Here is a 15,996-nt window from a genome sequence, read left to right as displayed (position 1 = left end):
AGAGTTGTGCCATGCAGTGTGAATGCCTGGCATGATCATATGTGCACAAATATTACAGTACCCACAGGATTACTTCACAATAGTACTTTCAAGTCACATGTTTCTCTGCAGTGCCCTTTTTGTCCAGCGTGTCACCTGGGCTGTGCCTCCTCAAGCCAGCTGCAGTCCCCCACACGGTAACATTTAGAGGGAAGCTGTTCGGGACACAGGCCTGCTCTGAAATCCCTGGTGTGGATAGTGTGTGTGTGGCAGCCGTGTCACAGGTTTTGTTACAAACCTGTTATAATTATTCAGTCTGATCTCCCCTGACCAAACGCCAGCAGGGAAATGATGAGGATTACAAGCCGAGGAGGCTAACGTGCAGTCAAGAAGCTATTAAGGGAGCACATCACTTCAACAATGCTTTGATGAGTGGGAAACTGATGCGACAAGGTGGCTTTGAATTCTGTCTGCCAGAGTTCTTGTCTGATGGTGACGGCCCGGTCAATTAAAACCAAGTATTACAGCAGAATTAATACGCTTCCAAGAGCCGATTCATTTTGTTGCCACTCTACTTCAGATTTGGCACAATTTTCACAATAGTTTCAAGTGCAAGACTTCTCAATGCAGAGGCCGATTTGAGTTCTACTTAACCTTATATTTACTGGTACATGCCCGCTTTAGCATGTCATCGTAATTTCTGTTTGGTGTGTTTGGAGTCATGGTGCTGCCTGGGTTTGTAGGGATGCAGCAGTTTTATCAGTACATTAAAGGTTTTACAAAAAGCAACCACGTTTTGGTTACTACTGTGATATATTTAGTCCTGATTGATTTTCTGTATTTTGTACACCTTAAGCTTTGAGGGAATCATATATTTGTTTTGTTTTTTGCATAGTATACATGATTTTGAGCCAAGCGTTAGTAGAATTAAGTTTTGTAGACGTAAACTTGTGACTGAGCACAAGTGATTGGGGGGAGAAAAGAAGATGAAATGAGTGTGCTTCACTTTCATTTGGGAATAAATGTTATTTTCATGTAAAAGTGAAGCACAGCAGTTACATCATCTTATGTATTTCCTAGAAGTTAAAAAAAAAAAATTCAGTTGGCCACAATAATCTAAGTGAACATCAGCCCATGTGATCCCTTTATAGTCTTCTGACTCAGTGAGATAGTAAGCCTTTTCATTGCTGAACAACAAAAAAGTCAGTAATACAGATGACACGGGGGGGGGGGTTGCCACTCCGTCATACATTGTTTTCTTTAAATACATTCTTACTGAAATACAGGAAATCTACAGTAGTGCACTGCTACATTTTCCACATTGTTATGATGGCCTATCACATACAAAGTGCTCAGGACAGGACTGGTGTGTAGCATACAGTGTATTTCACAAAGTTTATTCATTTGTGCTGAATCGACATTAAATCTTATACATATTCTTCTCCCCTCTTCCACGCTGTTTCTGGAGCAGTCAATCAGGTACCGATTTAAAAAAAACAAAAACAAGTTAAAAGGGGAACCGATATCCACTTCCCATGAGTGCTGCAGTGCAGGTGTGTGTGTGTGTGTGTGTGTGTGTGTGTGTGTGTGTGTGTGTGTGTGTGTGTGTGTGTGTGTGTGTGTGTGTGTGTGTGTGTGTGTGTGTGTGTGTGTGTGTGTGTGTGCGTGCGCGTGTGTGTGTCCACCCTTGTGCTGCCTGTAGGATGCAAAGAAGGCGACTGAAGTGTTAGATCTACATACGGTGGAGGAGGGGATGCGTCTGACTCTGCTGCTTCGTCTTGAGGTAACATGTCCTCTCTTGCTAAGTGGTTGAACCCCCTGTCAAACAGTGAGAATGGCTCAGTGGCATAAAGTTAGTGGGCGGGGTGAGGGTGCAGAAACTCAGTGGTGGGGAGGGCTACGGTGTGTTTGTGTATGAAAATGACATAAAATTACAGAGACAGTGATGTAGGCAGGGTAAACGTCTCTGGGCTGTAGAGGGCTATCCACGGCGGAGTGTTTCTGCACCTGCGAGTGTGTGTGTGTTTACGCGTGTGTGTGTGTGTGTGTGTGTGTGTGTGTGCATGCGTGTGTCTCTGTCTCAGTCGCTCACACCACCGTGGCAGGTCTGCGGTCCATCTCCTCCTCCAACTTCACCATCTGCTGCATGTCCTTGGCCTGGGAGGAGACAGACAACAGTTAGACAAACAGACACAGAAACTAAAGCTCTCACTTCCAATTTTGACATATGCCACTTTGATCTTACATTATAAGAGACAAATCTGTTTCTCCCTCAGCAATAATCCCTTCTGTCTGGGTCATTTCCTTGCAGGTAACATGAACATATTCTTAGCAGTGACGTGTAATGGTTACTACAACACGTCTGCAGTGGGACACTGTCACATACCATGAAAGGAACGATTATGAGCTGAGGTGAAAGCACAGTGGAGCAGGTTGGGAGCTGGCTGTTTTTTGCTTAGTAATAGCTGGTGAGTCATGGTGATAAATGACTCAAGCTGCTAGTTGGCACTGCTGACACCCCGAGAGCTGCAGACTACAAATGTGGGAATGGGATTTCACATTACAAAGAAAAATGAATCACTTTCTTTCTTTTCAATCTTGCGATCTCCTCAGACGGGCCGGATGTGTACTATTCCCCCGCTTTACTCCGTGGTGATTCACCTCATGAGTGCTCGTTATAGTAATCATTTAAATGGCAGGCAAATGCAGATTTTAACAGGCTCAGCAGAAAACTGCAGCAATGAATGGATGAGTAACATGACTGAGAAGTAGAAGGGAAAGACATGGAGGAAGACATGATCACTGACAGAGAGGTGGTATGAGAGGTAGAGCTGAGTGAGATGGAGATGCCTACCTTGAACCTGTTTGTTTGCATGGTGTGATTTCAAAAGCTGTGCCGGAAGAAGCAAATCATATTAAAACCAAATGAATCTGTGCATACATGTAAGACATGCACAGGTGATGGAATGTGGCAGATGGCAAAATAAAATGGAGAGATGGAGATATGTACACTTAATACATGTAGGGCAGAGAGATACAGTCTGGTAAAGTGTTTATACTGAGGTAACAGTTCAGTACAGAGCTATGATGTTACTGTGTGAAGAAACGATGCACAACACTTTGACTCTTTAATATGGACTCTGTGTTTATTCCTTGGGACCAGCTTTGTTTGTCTTAAGTGTCTTGAAGCAAATCTAATGCCAGCTTTTTTGGAACGTTCCTTGCAAAACTGATTCAGTTTACAGCACAGACAGCATCCAAAATGCAGACATTATCTAAATGAAGAAATCAGTCAGAGAAGTGCTTCAGTCTCCATTCTCAAGTTTCAATTCCACTTGAAAGGCTGGTGGAGCACAGAGGACCATAAACTGTGAGATATCCGGTTTCTGAAGAACGTGAGTCTAATTAATATTGTGGTTACACATTTCTGCAGTTCAGATGGAGAACAGCAGTCAGCTGACGGCAGGCGTACCAATTGTCTTTAGTGATTTGCTCTGAACAGTGTATTAACAGTGAAATTCTGACATCAAGGTTCATTTTCGTCAACTTAGTGTTGTACCTGCTCATTGAACTTCTCCAGTTTCTCCACCTGTTCTCTCTGGTTTTTCTCTAGCTGCTCCATCTCCTTCTGGTGCTTCATGGCCAGCTGCAGACACACCAGGGACAAAGACTATCCATTACAGATCATTCATATTTAGAGATCGTTTTTGTCATAGTGAATATACATACACATATATTCCTCTTTAGAGTGTGTTTGTTGTATTCTATCAACACATCAGCATTATGCAATAAAAAGGGAGAGTAGCTGGTGTGTTTGTCAGCTAAATATTTTAAAAAGAAAACAGCCTACTCTCTTCCTCTCATCCAGGAACTTCTTGGTGTTGCTGCTGTTTAACTCTCGCACTCTCCTGAACAGCAGAAAGAGAGCAGGGCCAGATGTTAAAAGTGGGACAAAACAATCACAACATAAAGACGTGACGTGATAGTAGACAGTGTGTGTGCGTGTGTGGCCCACCTCTCTCTCTCTGCCTTGTTTTTTATGGTCTTGTCCTGACTGATAGCTTTGCTGTTTTCCATGGACATCTTGGCCTGGTTGGCACGCATCTCTTTGCTCTGCCTAAAATTGTGGAACAAGAAGCCACATGTGCTGTAAGGAAACCTGATGACAAGTCACACTTATACCTTCAAGAGACAGTTTGGCGTCAGTTTGTGATTCACGGGACTGCTGCCCCTCTAGTGTCTATGCATGCATCTGTGTGTGTGTGCGCGTGTGTGTGAGCCTCTCACCGTTCATGGATGAGTTTGAGCTGCATGGTCTGCTGTTCCTGGACTGTGGCCAGGAGTTTCTTGAGGTGTTCACACTGCTGTGTGACGTGGCTGTCCTTCATCTCCTGCTCCTCGCTGCTGTGACTACTGATCAGCTCTGACCACTCTTTAGTGTGCTGTGCTGTGATGTCCTTTACCTGCACGCGCACACACACGTCACATGTACACACCTCAGTTAGTTATCCACAGCTGAGGTACTTGTCATCCTCGCAGCTAATAGCTCTGTGGAAAGGTTGCTGGTTTTGGGGTAGGAAGTTTTGCGCTGCGTACCTTGACTTTGTGATCAGCGATCAGTGTTTGGATCTTATCCTCTGTCTCCTTCTTCAGTTCCTGGCAGTTGTTTTCCCTGTGAGGAAACCACTCACATGTAAGTGATGATTTAAGACCACGCAAGTCAAATTTAATTAAGTGCTTTCATCCACAAGGAAAGAAAGTGAAGACTTTGGCTTTATTAGTGAGGATGGTAACTGACTTCATTAGACTGGCATAACCGAACCTGAACTAGCACACACAACAAACCCAGACAATGCAATGACGTCAGTACACTGTACTTTTCTTTTTCCCCTCTTACCCTCGTTTCTTGATGGCTTTCTCCAGTAGCTTCTCCAGAGTTGTCTTCTCCTTATCGTGCTGAGACACCATCTTGTCCACCTGGGTGCAGTGTGCTTTCTGCATTGTGTTTTGATCCTATTGAAAAAAGAGTGTGTGCCACTTAACTATTTATTTATAATGTGGAAACGCAGTTTTTAATGTATCAATCTCCTCCATTAGCCAGTATTAAGCCTAAAACAGATTTTGAAATCATACCAAAACAGGCAACTGTCATTATTATTTCAAAAACATTCATATGTTGTTGTCTATGATGAGTAATGAGCCAGCAGTCCTCTTTATTCAGTCAACAGATGGGTCTGGATGGTACGATTATACATGTGTTATGCAATAACACTGAATACTGTGATAATTAATCAGCCTCTATGAATGAGCCAGCAGCCTCCATGATCACCATGCTAAGCTGGTCAAAGGAAAAGCAACTTTAGCAAGTCTAATTTCTTACAAAACATTAATTATGTGGCTGCATCAATGTGTGTTTGTAATGGACGGACTGTGTGGTTCGGTGTGTGTGCAGATGAACACAGTGATGTGGTCAGTGGAAGATGAAAGGTGGAGGCTGTGTTTCTGTCCCTCTGAGCATCAATGACTGTCCACAATAAGCAGCAGCCTCTTTGCATCAGCAAAGGACAGGTCGGCACTAAAACAATCACCCACCTTTGAGTGTTTCTTCTTTAAAGCGTTGAGCTCCTTCTGCTGCTTTTTTATCAGTTTAAGGTACGTCTGCAGTGGGAGACAAGTGTATTTCTTTATCTTGTGCAGGTCATGTTAAGAACAGCTTTTGAAAATACCAGCCCGGACAAGCATTAGAGATGGTACAGTAGCTGCATCTATAAGGTGTTTTACAAGGTAATTCAGAGATTATTATTGGTATAAAAGGGTGATTATAGCTGCCTGCTTTTACCAAGAAAAAGCAAAGTATTTCCAAAATAATAATAAGATTAGCTGTTTATCTGCAGTAGCTATGTAAAGCTATGTTGGGTGCTATGTTCAATAATTCTAATAGTTTTAAAGTATGAAGGTATGGTCACATTACACTGATGCATTGAGTTTGGAAATGGAGAATTTTCTATTATTCTAGTGTGTTTTATTACCATAATTAGTATAATATCAGACTACTAGTCTATAAACTGCAGTGTCACACTCACATACGGTTTACAGCCTGTGATCGCGCTGATCAATATTTATTACCTGCATCAGAAATGTGACATGTCGTCATTTTTGGAGCAGAGTGTGGGGAAATTTCATTGAACAGAAATGTAATGTGATCATACCTTTTTGTTTTACAATTTCATGAGCATGTTGCATCATTTAGCAACAATTATAATAAATACTAAATCACCTCACATCCTTTGTAAATATCTCGTAGTTTACTTGTTAACTTAGCTGTAAGTACATGAGAAAAATCTGATTTAAAAACATACTTTTCAAGGTACTAACTAACTCTTCCACATTGAACGTGTGTCACAGACTGAGCTGTAGAAGGCCTGTCCGTGTGCTAACAGAGGAATTACCAACCTTCATTTGTTTTAAGTCATCAATGCTGACATTAGGCACGAGTGCGGTATCTGAAACAGCAGAGAGAAGTGAAGAGAAGTTAAACTCTGTGCCCACAGAGTGTAAATATGTCTGTGTGTGCATTTGAATATCAGTATATACCCTTCTTGGTTTCTGCTGTGTTATTTTGGGCAGCATTGGAGGTCTGGGCCATGTCTGAGCTGGCTTGCGGTGTCACACTGGCCTTCACGGTGTCTCCTTTACCCTTTCCCTTCTTGTCGTTCTTGGAGCTTCCACTGGGGACGTCTGCTATGTCGTTCTACAAAAGGGACACCATTTCTATTGTCTGGATGCAGTAACATCTGAGTACAGAGTGAGATAACACTGGCTGTACCCAGCCAATCAGGTACAATCCTTCAAACCAGCCAGCATTTCTATGAACTCAAACTGAAGCTTCAGGTGTGTGTGTTGGTTCTCATGTGTACCGTGTCAATCCCCAGTGCCTTCATCTGGTCAGCTCTCTTCTCTGCAATGGTCAAGAACTTCTTTGGGTCCGATAGGGCGTCCACAATTGCTAAAACACAGGGAAAGAGAAGATTCTTTAATAAAGAGGACTGAATTGTATTTTGCCAAGTGTAAAATGAGCAAATGTCTGAATAATCCCTAATGACAGACTCCAAATTTACCAAGAAATTAAAAAAAAATAATTTCAAGAAAAAAAGGAAACTGGAAAATTCTCGTTTTAGAATCATCTCTGAAGAGCTTAAAACATTTCTCTTCACTATAGTAACCAAAATGATATTTTTCAGTAAGAAATGCAGTAAACAGAGTGAGCTAGATGTAATCTATTTCCACTCACACAGATCTACAGGACTGTCACAAAAGCTATCCTCCTTGCATGATTAACTGCTGTCTCATTATTCTGACACCACTGACTGGACTAGGATCTTACTTTTTGTTTAAATAAGACAAATTCTCAAGGAAAGGGTTGTATTTTGAGCTCCTGGTGCAGCGCTGAGTGTCTGGTCAGGAAGTGATTCTGGCAGCAGATCTTCTAGAACAAAGCTAATGCTTACAGTAATGGTCCCTCTGCACAAGCCCCTTGGCTTTATTTAATGACAACTCCATTTGTCCTGCTCATTTGTATGCTTCTGCCTGTTTTAAACTGTCTATTACTGCACTTCACTGTCATCATCGTTTGCACCATGCCATTACTCTGAATGTTCAGACCAACCCAAGACAGAGAGTCAGTGAGCGAGAGACACAGTTGCCTTCTTTCTCCCCTTCTCCTCCCTACAGGCTACAGAAACAACTTTATCATGAGCCAAGAGTAAAGTGAGCACTTAAAGTATACATACAGTTTTGTAGTGTGTGTGTGTGTGTGTGTGTGTGTGTGTGTGTGTGTGTGTGTGTGTGTGTGTGTGTGTGTGTGTGTGTGTGTGTGTGTGTGTGTGTGTGTGTGTGTGTTCCTTTTCCCCTCACCTCCAAAGCCGTCGGGCACGTAGGTCTTGAGGATGATTTGGCAGAAGATGGTGGGCAACGACAGGGGCTTGTTGCCCTCGTTCCTCAGCGAGATGTGACGGTAGCCAGCCTGCAGGCCGTCCAGAGGCAGGATGCGCTGGCCAATCAGCTTGTTGTTGTCGTCGTAGACGGCGATGCGCAGTACTGCCAGATCCGGTAAGATCACCTAGGAGGGAGGGACGGAGGGAAATGGAGGGCGGGAGGGAGAAGGAGCCAGAATAAAGGGAGAAAAAGTCGGGTAGAGGAACAGGGGAGGGAAAGGGGGCGGGAGGACAAAAAGTGAGACGGAAAGTTAGGAGTTGGTCAGTTAACTCTGTGGTACTGTGTGTACTCATTCTGGTGTGAAAGTCGGGAAACAACGAACTATTTCACAGCCATTGCAGTAAAAAGATGCTGTTAAGCTAAACCAGACTCAGCATCATTAAGGAGGGAAGGTCAAGGATGAAACTGCAGGGGACACTATCAGAGGACCGTTACCGTGTGATACAGGAAAAGGGCATGATAGTGCAGAAACACACAGCCTATCTTACTACCAACAAGACCATCTCCACAGCTAGTACGCACACAGGGAGAGATGCATATCTTGTAGTGTATACATTTATGTGTGTGTGTATAACTTGTGTCTATGGATGAGCTTATGTGTGCACACCCTTGGGGAAAAAAAGTAAGTGGGAGTCTTAACTGGCCTTGTGTGTGGAGATAAGTGAACGGAGAGAGGAGGATGATTAATACCTAGCGAAGGAGAGGGTAAGAGATAAGGCCGAAGAATACTCACTAGAGATGAATGAGTGGAAGCGCCTGCTTGTGCGTGCGTGTGCTTGCGCAAACGTAGCCTTGCTGATGTACTGTATGCGTGCGCTGCTTGTGTGTATTGTTCGCTCTGGCTCATCTTGACAGCTCTGTGTATGCAGGCATACAAGAGGTGTGGCAGCATTTGAGTGTGTGTGTGCGCAGATGTGAGAAACAAGTCTTGCCAGCAGCTCTGGTTGTGATGCCCCTCTTTGATAGCACTGTGTAAGTTTGTGTGTGTGTGTGTGTGTGTGTGTGTGTGTGCGTGCGCGTGTGTGTGAGCAGAGCAGCACTGCGGCAGGCTGTGATTGATGATGTGTGTTAGGAAGCTGGAGTCACAGTCATGGCTGAGAGACTCCTCATTCTGCTGAGAGCAGCACTATTACACACACACGTACACACACGTTTCTTTATCTTTAATCTCTCTCTTTTTTTTTTCTTCATCACTAATTGTTTGTTCCTCTGTTTGCTCATGTTATTTCTTCCTTCTAGCTGCCCTTTGCTCCCCCCTTTCTTCTCTGAGAGCCAAAGCACTGACAAACTAGATACCTTGTTCTTCTTCCTCCTGTCCCACTCTCTGTTTTGGTTTGTGATACTTTAGCAAATGACTGCAATCATTCTTCCCCCTCTCCAAAGTCACTCCATTTTTCTAGTCTTCCTCCTTTGTTGAACAGACTTCTAGATTTTGCTCCACTGTTATTTTCATCATTACTTTTTCTTTCTCAATCTTCCCTCCTCTCTTACCTTTATGCCACAGAGTATTCGTCCTTTTCCCCTTTGCTTTCCCTTCATTCTTCCCTCTCTCTTTCCCTGCTGTAAATACCTCCCATCATGACTAACACCATTCTTCCAACCCAAATCATGGCTACCCTCTCCTTTTCCTCCTCTTCCAGCTGTTCAAATATCACTGCTTCCATCACAATGCAGACAGCATTCCAATATGCGCAGCACATTTGTTTTCCCTCTCTGTATTCATTATCTCACCTCACCTCACCCAACAACCCCTTTCTCTTCTCCGTGTCACTACCTTTCGGAAGACGAAGGGCTCCTCGTTGTAGGCTGGGTTCAGTCCATTGTTCATCACCATACGAGTACGGAACTCCTTGCGGATGGTGTCTGTCGGCAGCCCGTACATGTCGACCTCAACATACGTGCCGATTTTCTTGTCTGACAGGAACTGCCCAGAGAACACCTAAAGTAAAAAGGAGGACATAATTATGAATACTTTTATATGATGTCACAGGAATAATATTTAAAAAGTATTCATTGTGATTGGATCTTGATGCAGTGGGTATGAAGTACAATTATCTCCATGACCGAAGTGACCAAAAGAGAATATTTACCTTTCTTATGGATATAGTTTCATGCTAAACTATTGTTGTTGTTGTTTTTTTTTTTTATAGATTGACTGAAGTGTCCGATGACCTGACCTGTACGCTGCAGGTTGCAGCAATGACACCATCCACCGGCGTCTCTGAGAACGGGTCAAACATCCTGTCGGACCGCCGCATGAAGTCGGGCTTCAGCAGGTACCTGATAGAGACACACACACACACACACACACACACACAGACGATGAAGAAAAGACACACACAGTAAAATCAAACTGCATTTTAGATTAAATGTGATACCACTGAAAATATGAAATACGTAATCCAAAAAATAAAATACTACAGTGTTTCTAAGACATTTTTAGATTCAGTGAAGCTCTCTAATAATCTTTAGGGACTAAAGAGATACGAAGGGTTTGTGTGTGGGAGTGTGTTAACCGGGGGCCCGGCTGAATGGCATTAGTAATGATGGGTGTCTTGCAAAAGCCCTGATCTTCCCACATATGAGATTTCCAGCATTAGCAGTAAAATCTGTGCCCTCGGGGACAGTATTAGAGCCGAGGGACGGAGACAGCGATGGAGAGAGGAAGAGATAGATGACTGCAGAGAACCTCAGAGGCGGGAGAAGATGAGCTCGCTTCCCCAAAGCACTCATCGGCTCTCAGGGCAGACAGTAGCTACGGTCGCCGATGGCAACCACTAATGAGATGTGACATGCTTTAATTGATGAGCTTCAGAGAGGGGCGGGGAAGGGAGGGCTGGGACGGATGGGAACAAGCTAAAGACAGGAGTGAGGAGCTCTTCTCACCCGCAGGAGCCGTTGTACTCAAACTTCCCCTGGTTCAACTGCATGGCCAGATCTGAGAGAGACAATGAGAGCAGTGTTTAGAGACTGACGCGCACACACACGTTAGGTTCTTACATTACTCACAAACATCAAATCTTCGCTAAAACAGTTAATTCAGTTGTTCATTGCATGCGGTTCTCTGGATTGTGAAAGAGAGACATTTCTCCTGACATCTCTCTTTCTCCCCTCTAACCATTTATCCCTCCATCACTGAAGCTCCACCCCTTGTGTGACCCCCCTCCAGCCTCTCACATGCTCCGCTCCCAGCAGGCCATATGGTCCAACCCTGTTTGCCTCCGGCCATGGGGCAGCAGCTGTTTTACAACAGGCATCACTTATTGCATAGGTGTGTGTGTGTGTGTGTGTGTGTGTGTGTGTGTGTGTGTGTGTGTGTGTGTGTGTGTGTGTGTGTGTGTGTGTGTGTGTGTGTGTGTGTGTAACAGAGATAGTCTGAGTGAAAAACAGATGAAGTGGGAGAACCCAGTGCCGAAAAATGAGAAGCAAACCACTTTCAGAAACAAAGAGCTGACTTGTCATCTCAGGCTGAGTCTTTATACTGTGTATATGCTTGGTCCAGTGAGGTATAGGATTTATTCCACAAATGTGGTGAAAAGTCTTTTCAGCCCCTAATCTAGTATAGACATTGTTTTTATTTACAAACAAAATTCAGCATTCTTCTTATCTGCTTATGCACTGACTCAAATCAACTTTTTTCTCTAAAAACTCACCCAAATCAGACCAGATCTCACTGTGTACACTCTTCATACTTAAGAAACACTCCCAGTAAAATCTGTGGATTATTTCAGATAGATGGGACTTGACATATCACTGCTGAGTGTTTCCAGAGTAATTTTTAAAAGGCTTGGAGCAACACAAATGAAATTCACTCCATTATATTGGAGTGGTGGCAGACGTTCCAGGCACAGACATCAGAAAACCTTGGCCCATAAAATCAAAGCTATCAGCATTGTTGGAATACCACTAATCTGAGCTAACATGTTGGGTTTTTGGGGGGACATTTAGTTGAACTCTTAAAACTAACATCTCAGTCCAAACTGGATTTTCATTTAGTCAAAATATCCCTCTTGCTCTTGTTACTCTTGGCATGTGTATACTGGCTGGGAGAGTAAGGGTTGTTGATTAGTGAGTCCATGTTCAACACATGTAGAAGATGAATTCAGTATGATGGATGAATATGTGAGGTCAGAAGTTCAGTGCACTCAGATCAGAAGACTGAGAGCTTGTAATGTATATGATGTATGTGCAGTACTTGATATGGGTGTGTGTGAGGTCAGAGGTCCCATCGTGTGTGCTGTGGTACCTGGGGTCTGGAAGTTGAGCGAGACCATCTGGCAGCCTGCGTTCCAGAAGATCTGAGGCATGTAATTACTGGAGTCTACCCGACCCCCTTTGGGGTAGATACGGCTCATCTGACGCTTGTTGTAGCTGCACTGACGCTGAGGAAACTTTCAAAAAACAAAAAGAGGGAGAGCATGTGCGTTCCAGCACATGTGCGGGTATGCATTTGAGTGCGTGTCAAACAGACTGCAGGACTATTTTTAGTGTGAACAGCTTGGGTCAAGCAGTCCCATTGGAGATAGTGAGAGAGGCAAAAGTGTATGTGTGTGTGTCAGGCCAAGTCATACAGTCCAAAGGCACGCTGGCCTCTGGAGGCCTCCGGTTCTTTTCTGGCTGCAGCATGGAAACAAATATGGCTGAAAAACATCAGCTCTGACCTGCCACTCAGTTTTCATTTAGGTGACCTCAATCTAGTAACTTTAAACTCTAACTTCCAGTGAAAAGGCCTTAAAAACCCACCGTACACTACCTGCTCAGCATCAAGCAGCAGATAAACACAGTGACTGGCTGGAGAACATAGTGGAGCATTTAACTGCTATAGAGCCAGGTTTTTCCCCAAGAGTTGGTGAAGAACAAAACAGAGCTAAAAGAGGGTTAACATTGGTGGACTGCTGTTTGCCATATCAACTTCATGATATGTCAACAATTAGTTTCAGCTGCCCCAAAGTGGCCAAGAAAGTCAGGTATTTCAGGCCTGAAGCATGCTGTTAAGATTACGGTGCAGTAGCACGTAGCAGCATGGATGCCTTCAGCTTCATTCACCTTGGATTTTTTTATCATAATAAAGTTTTGTAATACAGATACTGTACTGTAACAATTTGACTGCTTCTAATATATGTATTTTTCCCTCCATGTTGTCTTAAAGCTATTCTGTTATTCAGCTAAATGCAGCACAGTTATGAGCCAAAGGATACTTGACAAACTCGATGGCGTTGGTCTTCAGATAGCCCAGACCGACAGACTCGTTAAAAGATGACATGTTATGGTGGATGTTCCGCTCTGAAACACAGAAAAGGGAATGAGATGTATTCATGGCATTTTGCTTTGACAACCCATAGATCGTTTTTTGGACTGACTGACTATTCATTTAACAAAGTTTATGTATTTCTGAACAATAAGCTTGCAGAGTCACAGTGGAGTGAAAACTCACCCTCTGCAACGTCAAAACTCTGGAACTTGACGGGCTGTGCGTAATTGACCATGGCTGAGAGATACGGGTGGATGTTAGTGGTGGCTCCCACATAGGTGTATTGAGCTATGAGAGCCTCCTCAGAGTCTTCTGCCTCTTCCCCACCCTGCACAGTACAGGAACAAACACACAAAAGTCTCTTTCATGCACACTTTGCACACAAGACGTTGGCTTTTACTAGGAAGTGATTAAATGTGAGAGAGAAAGTGTAGGCAGAGGTTTGCGTGCCTTCTTGTTATTGTCTTGGTCAGATGCTTCTGAGATATCTGTGGCGTCTGTTGCTTCTGTGGCTTCGGATATCTCTGTCACTTCATCTTCAGGCACCTGGAAACAGACAGATCAAACGTTCTGTCTCAATATCCATGTCAGCACTTCAGTTCTGAAATGATCATGGATGAACACAATAAGAGGATCTTAAAAGTGACAAGTTACAGTATTGTAATTTGACGATACAATTTTATAACAGACTTTCCAGATGAATCTTGTTCTAAATTTGTTTTTTCTTTGTTATTTTTGTTTCAGTCCTGGAAGCAGAGCTGAAGGCTTTAAGCGTCATGTAAGGTAGGACCAGAGGACCAGCATTTATTTGTTCGAAAGGCAAATTAAGTGTGTACATTCTTTACCACATGATGGATCAAATCAGTTTCTGTTACGTTGTCCTTAGACTGCATAGCTACAGAGCTTCATGTTGTATGTTTTGGATTCTTTTAAATGTTCAGGTTTTTGACCTTAAAATAACCCTGCTTTAATCGAATCTATAACCTTTTCAAGATGGGACACCATGATTTAGACCACCCTGTTCTATATTTAGCTAAAGTTACTGAGGGAAGCAATCAGTTATAGTTCTGAAGGTGTTTCTGAATCTTACTGCTCAGTGAGATCTACTGTAAACTGAAGGCATCACCGGTTCATGACAGTGTAAATTGTTAAATTTAGCATTTCAGATGACAAACAATACTCAGTGACAATCCACCTTCTTGACACTGTTGCTGCGTTCGTCCTCTTTCCTCGAGCTGACAGCATTACTCTGTGAAACACTGTTGGCCTCTTTCTCACTGGTTGCCTCTGACAGGCTGCTGGGGGCCTCCGAATTCAGGTCCTTCTCCTCAGCCTCCTTTTCCCCTGCAGGCACATACACAAACCACAGTCATTTTTTGTGGGAAACAGATTTTCTGCAAACTTTTTTTTATTACTTGATGCATTCAGTCTTTATTTGGACAAACTGACACAAAAGTCTTACTTTTGCTTAGGTTTTCAAGGCTTGTTTGTCCTGTAAACATTGTGGTTTTTATGAAATCAAATTAAAAGCTACTAAAATGAGTGCTTGCCAATCATTTTCCCTTCAAACATGTTTGTTTAAAAGATCTATGATCTATATCATCTTGTGCACGTCAGCATAAAACTCCTCCATGCACGCATGCGCGCACATGCACACACGCAGTCATTTAGCTGACCGTTCTCTGTGTCGTCTTCGTTCTCCTCTCCCATAATGATTGCAGGGGTGTTGGTCTCCCCTGCCTCCATGTGTTTCTTAAAGGCCTCTAGCTGTTCTGTATGACACACACACATGTATTAAACACATAAAACATGTAATGAACAGAGATTGAACAGGTCAACAGGCTGAGTTGTGAACATACTCTGTTCAACTTCAGGTTTCAAGCGTTTGTTTTTGATGAGGATTTTACGTTTGAGGTCATTTGGAGAGGGTAAAGGACGCCCAGATTCAATCTGCCAAAGAGAACAGAATACATTAAAATATACATGACTGTCATCCAAATGCAATAAACTCTGACACTGTGAATCGGAAAGAGAGGACTTACTGGGTAGTTTTCCAGAGGCAGTTTGAGGAGGTATTCACCAAAGATCTCCTCACAATACTTGGCCATCTTGTACTGCTGTGGTTTACTGGTGACACACACACACACACACACACACACACACACACACACACACACACACACACACACACAATGCACTGGGTACATGTACTGTCTCTCTAATTAAAAACTAATAACGGCAAAATTATTATGCACTAAACCCCTTCCTAAATGTTAGATGTACACATACCTGCAATGGTTTTCAAAGGACAAAATAACAGGATACTCTGAAGTGACAAATGCCGTCTCCTTGATGGCTTGGACAACATCCTGTTGGAAGAGAAGGAAGAAGAAAAACAAGTTCAGCATGGAAAAGTGGACGAGAGGAGAAAGAAGCTGTGATTTGTGCAATATCACACTGTCAACACAAGGGGGCATACCTTACACAATAATATGCTGTTATTACATCCACTGTCACTGTTACTGTGACTGCATGTCTGTCTCTCTGTCTCTGTCTCTGTCTCTCTCTCTCTCTCTCTCTCTGACTGCTTTTCTTTCTGTCTGTCTGTCTGTCTGTCTGTCTGTCTGTCTGTCTGTCTCACTCTCTCTCTCTTGCTCTTCCTCTCTCACCCAACCGGTCGAGGCAGATGGCCGCCCACCCAGAGTCTGGTTCTGCTCGAGGTTTCTGCCTGTTAAAAGGAAGTTTTTCCTCGCCACTGTCGCCAAGTGCTT

The 15,996-nt window shown here is 43.3% G+C and overlaps 1 protein-coding gene across 2 annotated transcripts in view; it reads right to left on the bottom strand.

Moving 5' to 3' along the window:
* The window catches only part of LOC139347467 (1-phosphatidylinositol 4,5-bisphosphate phosphodiesterase beta-4-like), a 64,765-nt gene continuing 48,769 nt past the window's right edge, over positions 1-15,996 (bottom strand). For both annotated transcript variants that reach the window (XM_070987109.1, XM_070987108.1), the window contains 24 exons: positions 15,515-15,594; positions 15,268-15,352; positions 15,085-15,175; positions 14,902-14,997; positions 14,421-14,569; positions 13,676-13,771; positions 13,409-13,553; positions 13,173-13,257; positions 12,221-12,345; positions 10,861-10,912; positions 10,152-10,254; positions 9,749-9,913; positions 7,894-8,098; positions 6,897-6,985; positions 6,574-6,730; positions 6,433-6,482; positions 5,572-5,637; positions 4,877-4,992; positions 4,576-4,651; positions 4,267-4,442; positions 3,995-4,096; positions 3,830-3,887; positions 3,539-3,625; positions 1-2,136 (listed from right to left, as the gene is read on the bottom strand). In XM_070987109.1, coding sequence (XP_070843210.1) covers positions 2,068-2,136; positions 3,539-3,625; positions 3,830-3,887; positions 3,995-4,096; positions 4,267-4,442; positions 4,576-4,651; positions 4,877-4,992; positions 5,572-5,637; positions 6,433-6,482; positions 6,574-6,730; positions 6,897-6,985; positions 7,894-8,098; positions 9,749-9,913; positions 10,152-10,254; positions 10,861-10,912; positions 12,221-12,345; positions 13,173-13,257; positions 13,409-13,553; positions 13,676-13,771; positions 14,421-14,569; positions 14,902-14,997; positions 15,085-15,175; positions 15,268-15,352; positions 15,515-15,594 — 2,523 coding nt within the window. In that variant the 3' untranslated portion in view covers positions 1-2,067. The remainder of the gene's footprint in view (positions 2,137-3,538; positions 3,626-3,829; positions 3,888-3,994; positions 4,097-4,266; positions 4,443-4,575; positions 4,652-4,876; positions 4,993-5,571; positions 5,638-6,432; positions 6,483-6,573; positions 6,731-6,896; positions 6,986-7,893; positions 8,099-9,748; positions 9,914-10,151; positions 10,255-10,860; positions 10,913-12,220; positions 12,346-13,172; positions 13,258-13,408; positions 13,554-13,675; positions 13,772-14,420; positions 14,570-14,901; positions 14,998-15,084; positions 15,176-15,267; positions 15,353-15,514; positions 15,595-15,996) is intronic.

This window comes from Chaetodon trifascialis, chromosome 19 (genome assembly GCF_039877785.1).
Source record: "Chaetodon trifascialis isolate fChaTrf1 chromosome 19, fChaTrf1.hap1, whole genome shotgun sequence".
In the NCBI taxonomy this organism is placed as follows: domain Eukaryota; kingdom Metazoa; phylum Chordata; class Actinopteri; order Chaetodontiformes; family Chaetodontidae; genus Chaetodon; species Chaetodon trifascialis.
This window is presented reverse-complemented; position numbering and strand designations above follow the sequence as displayed.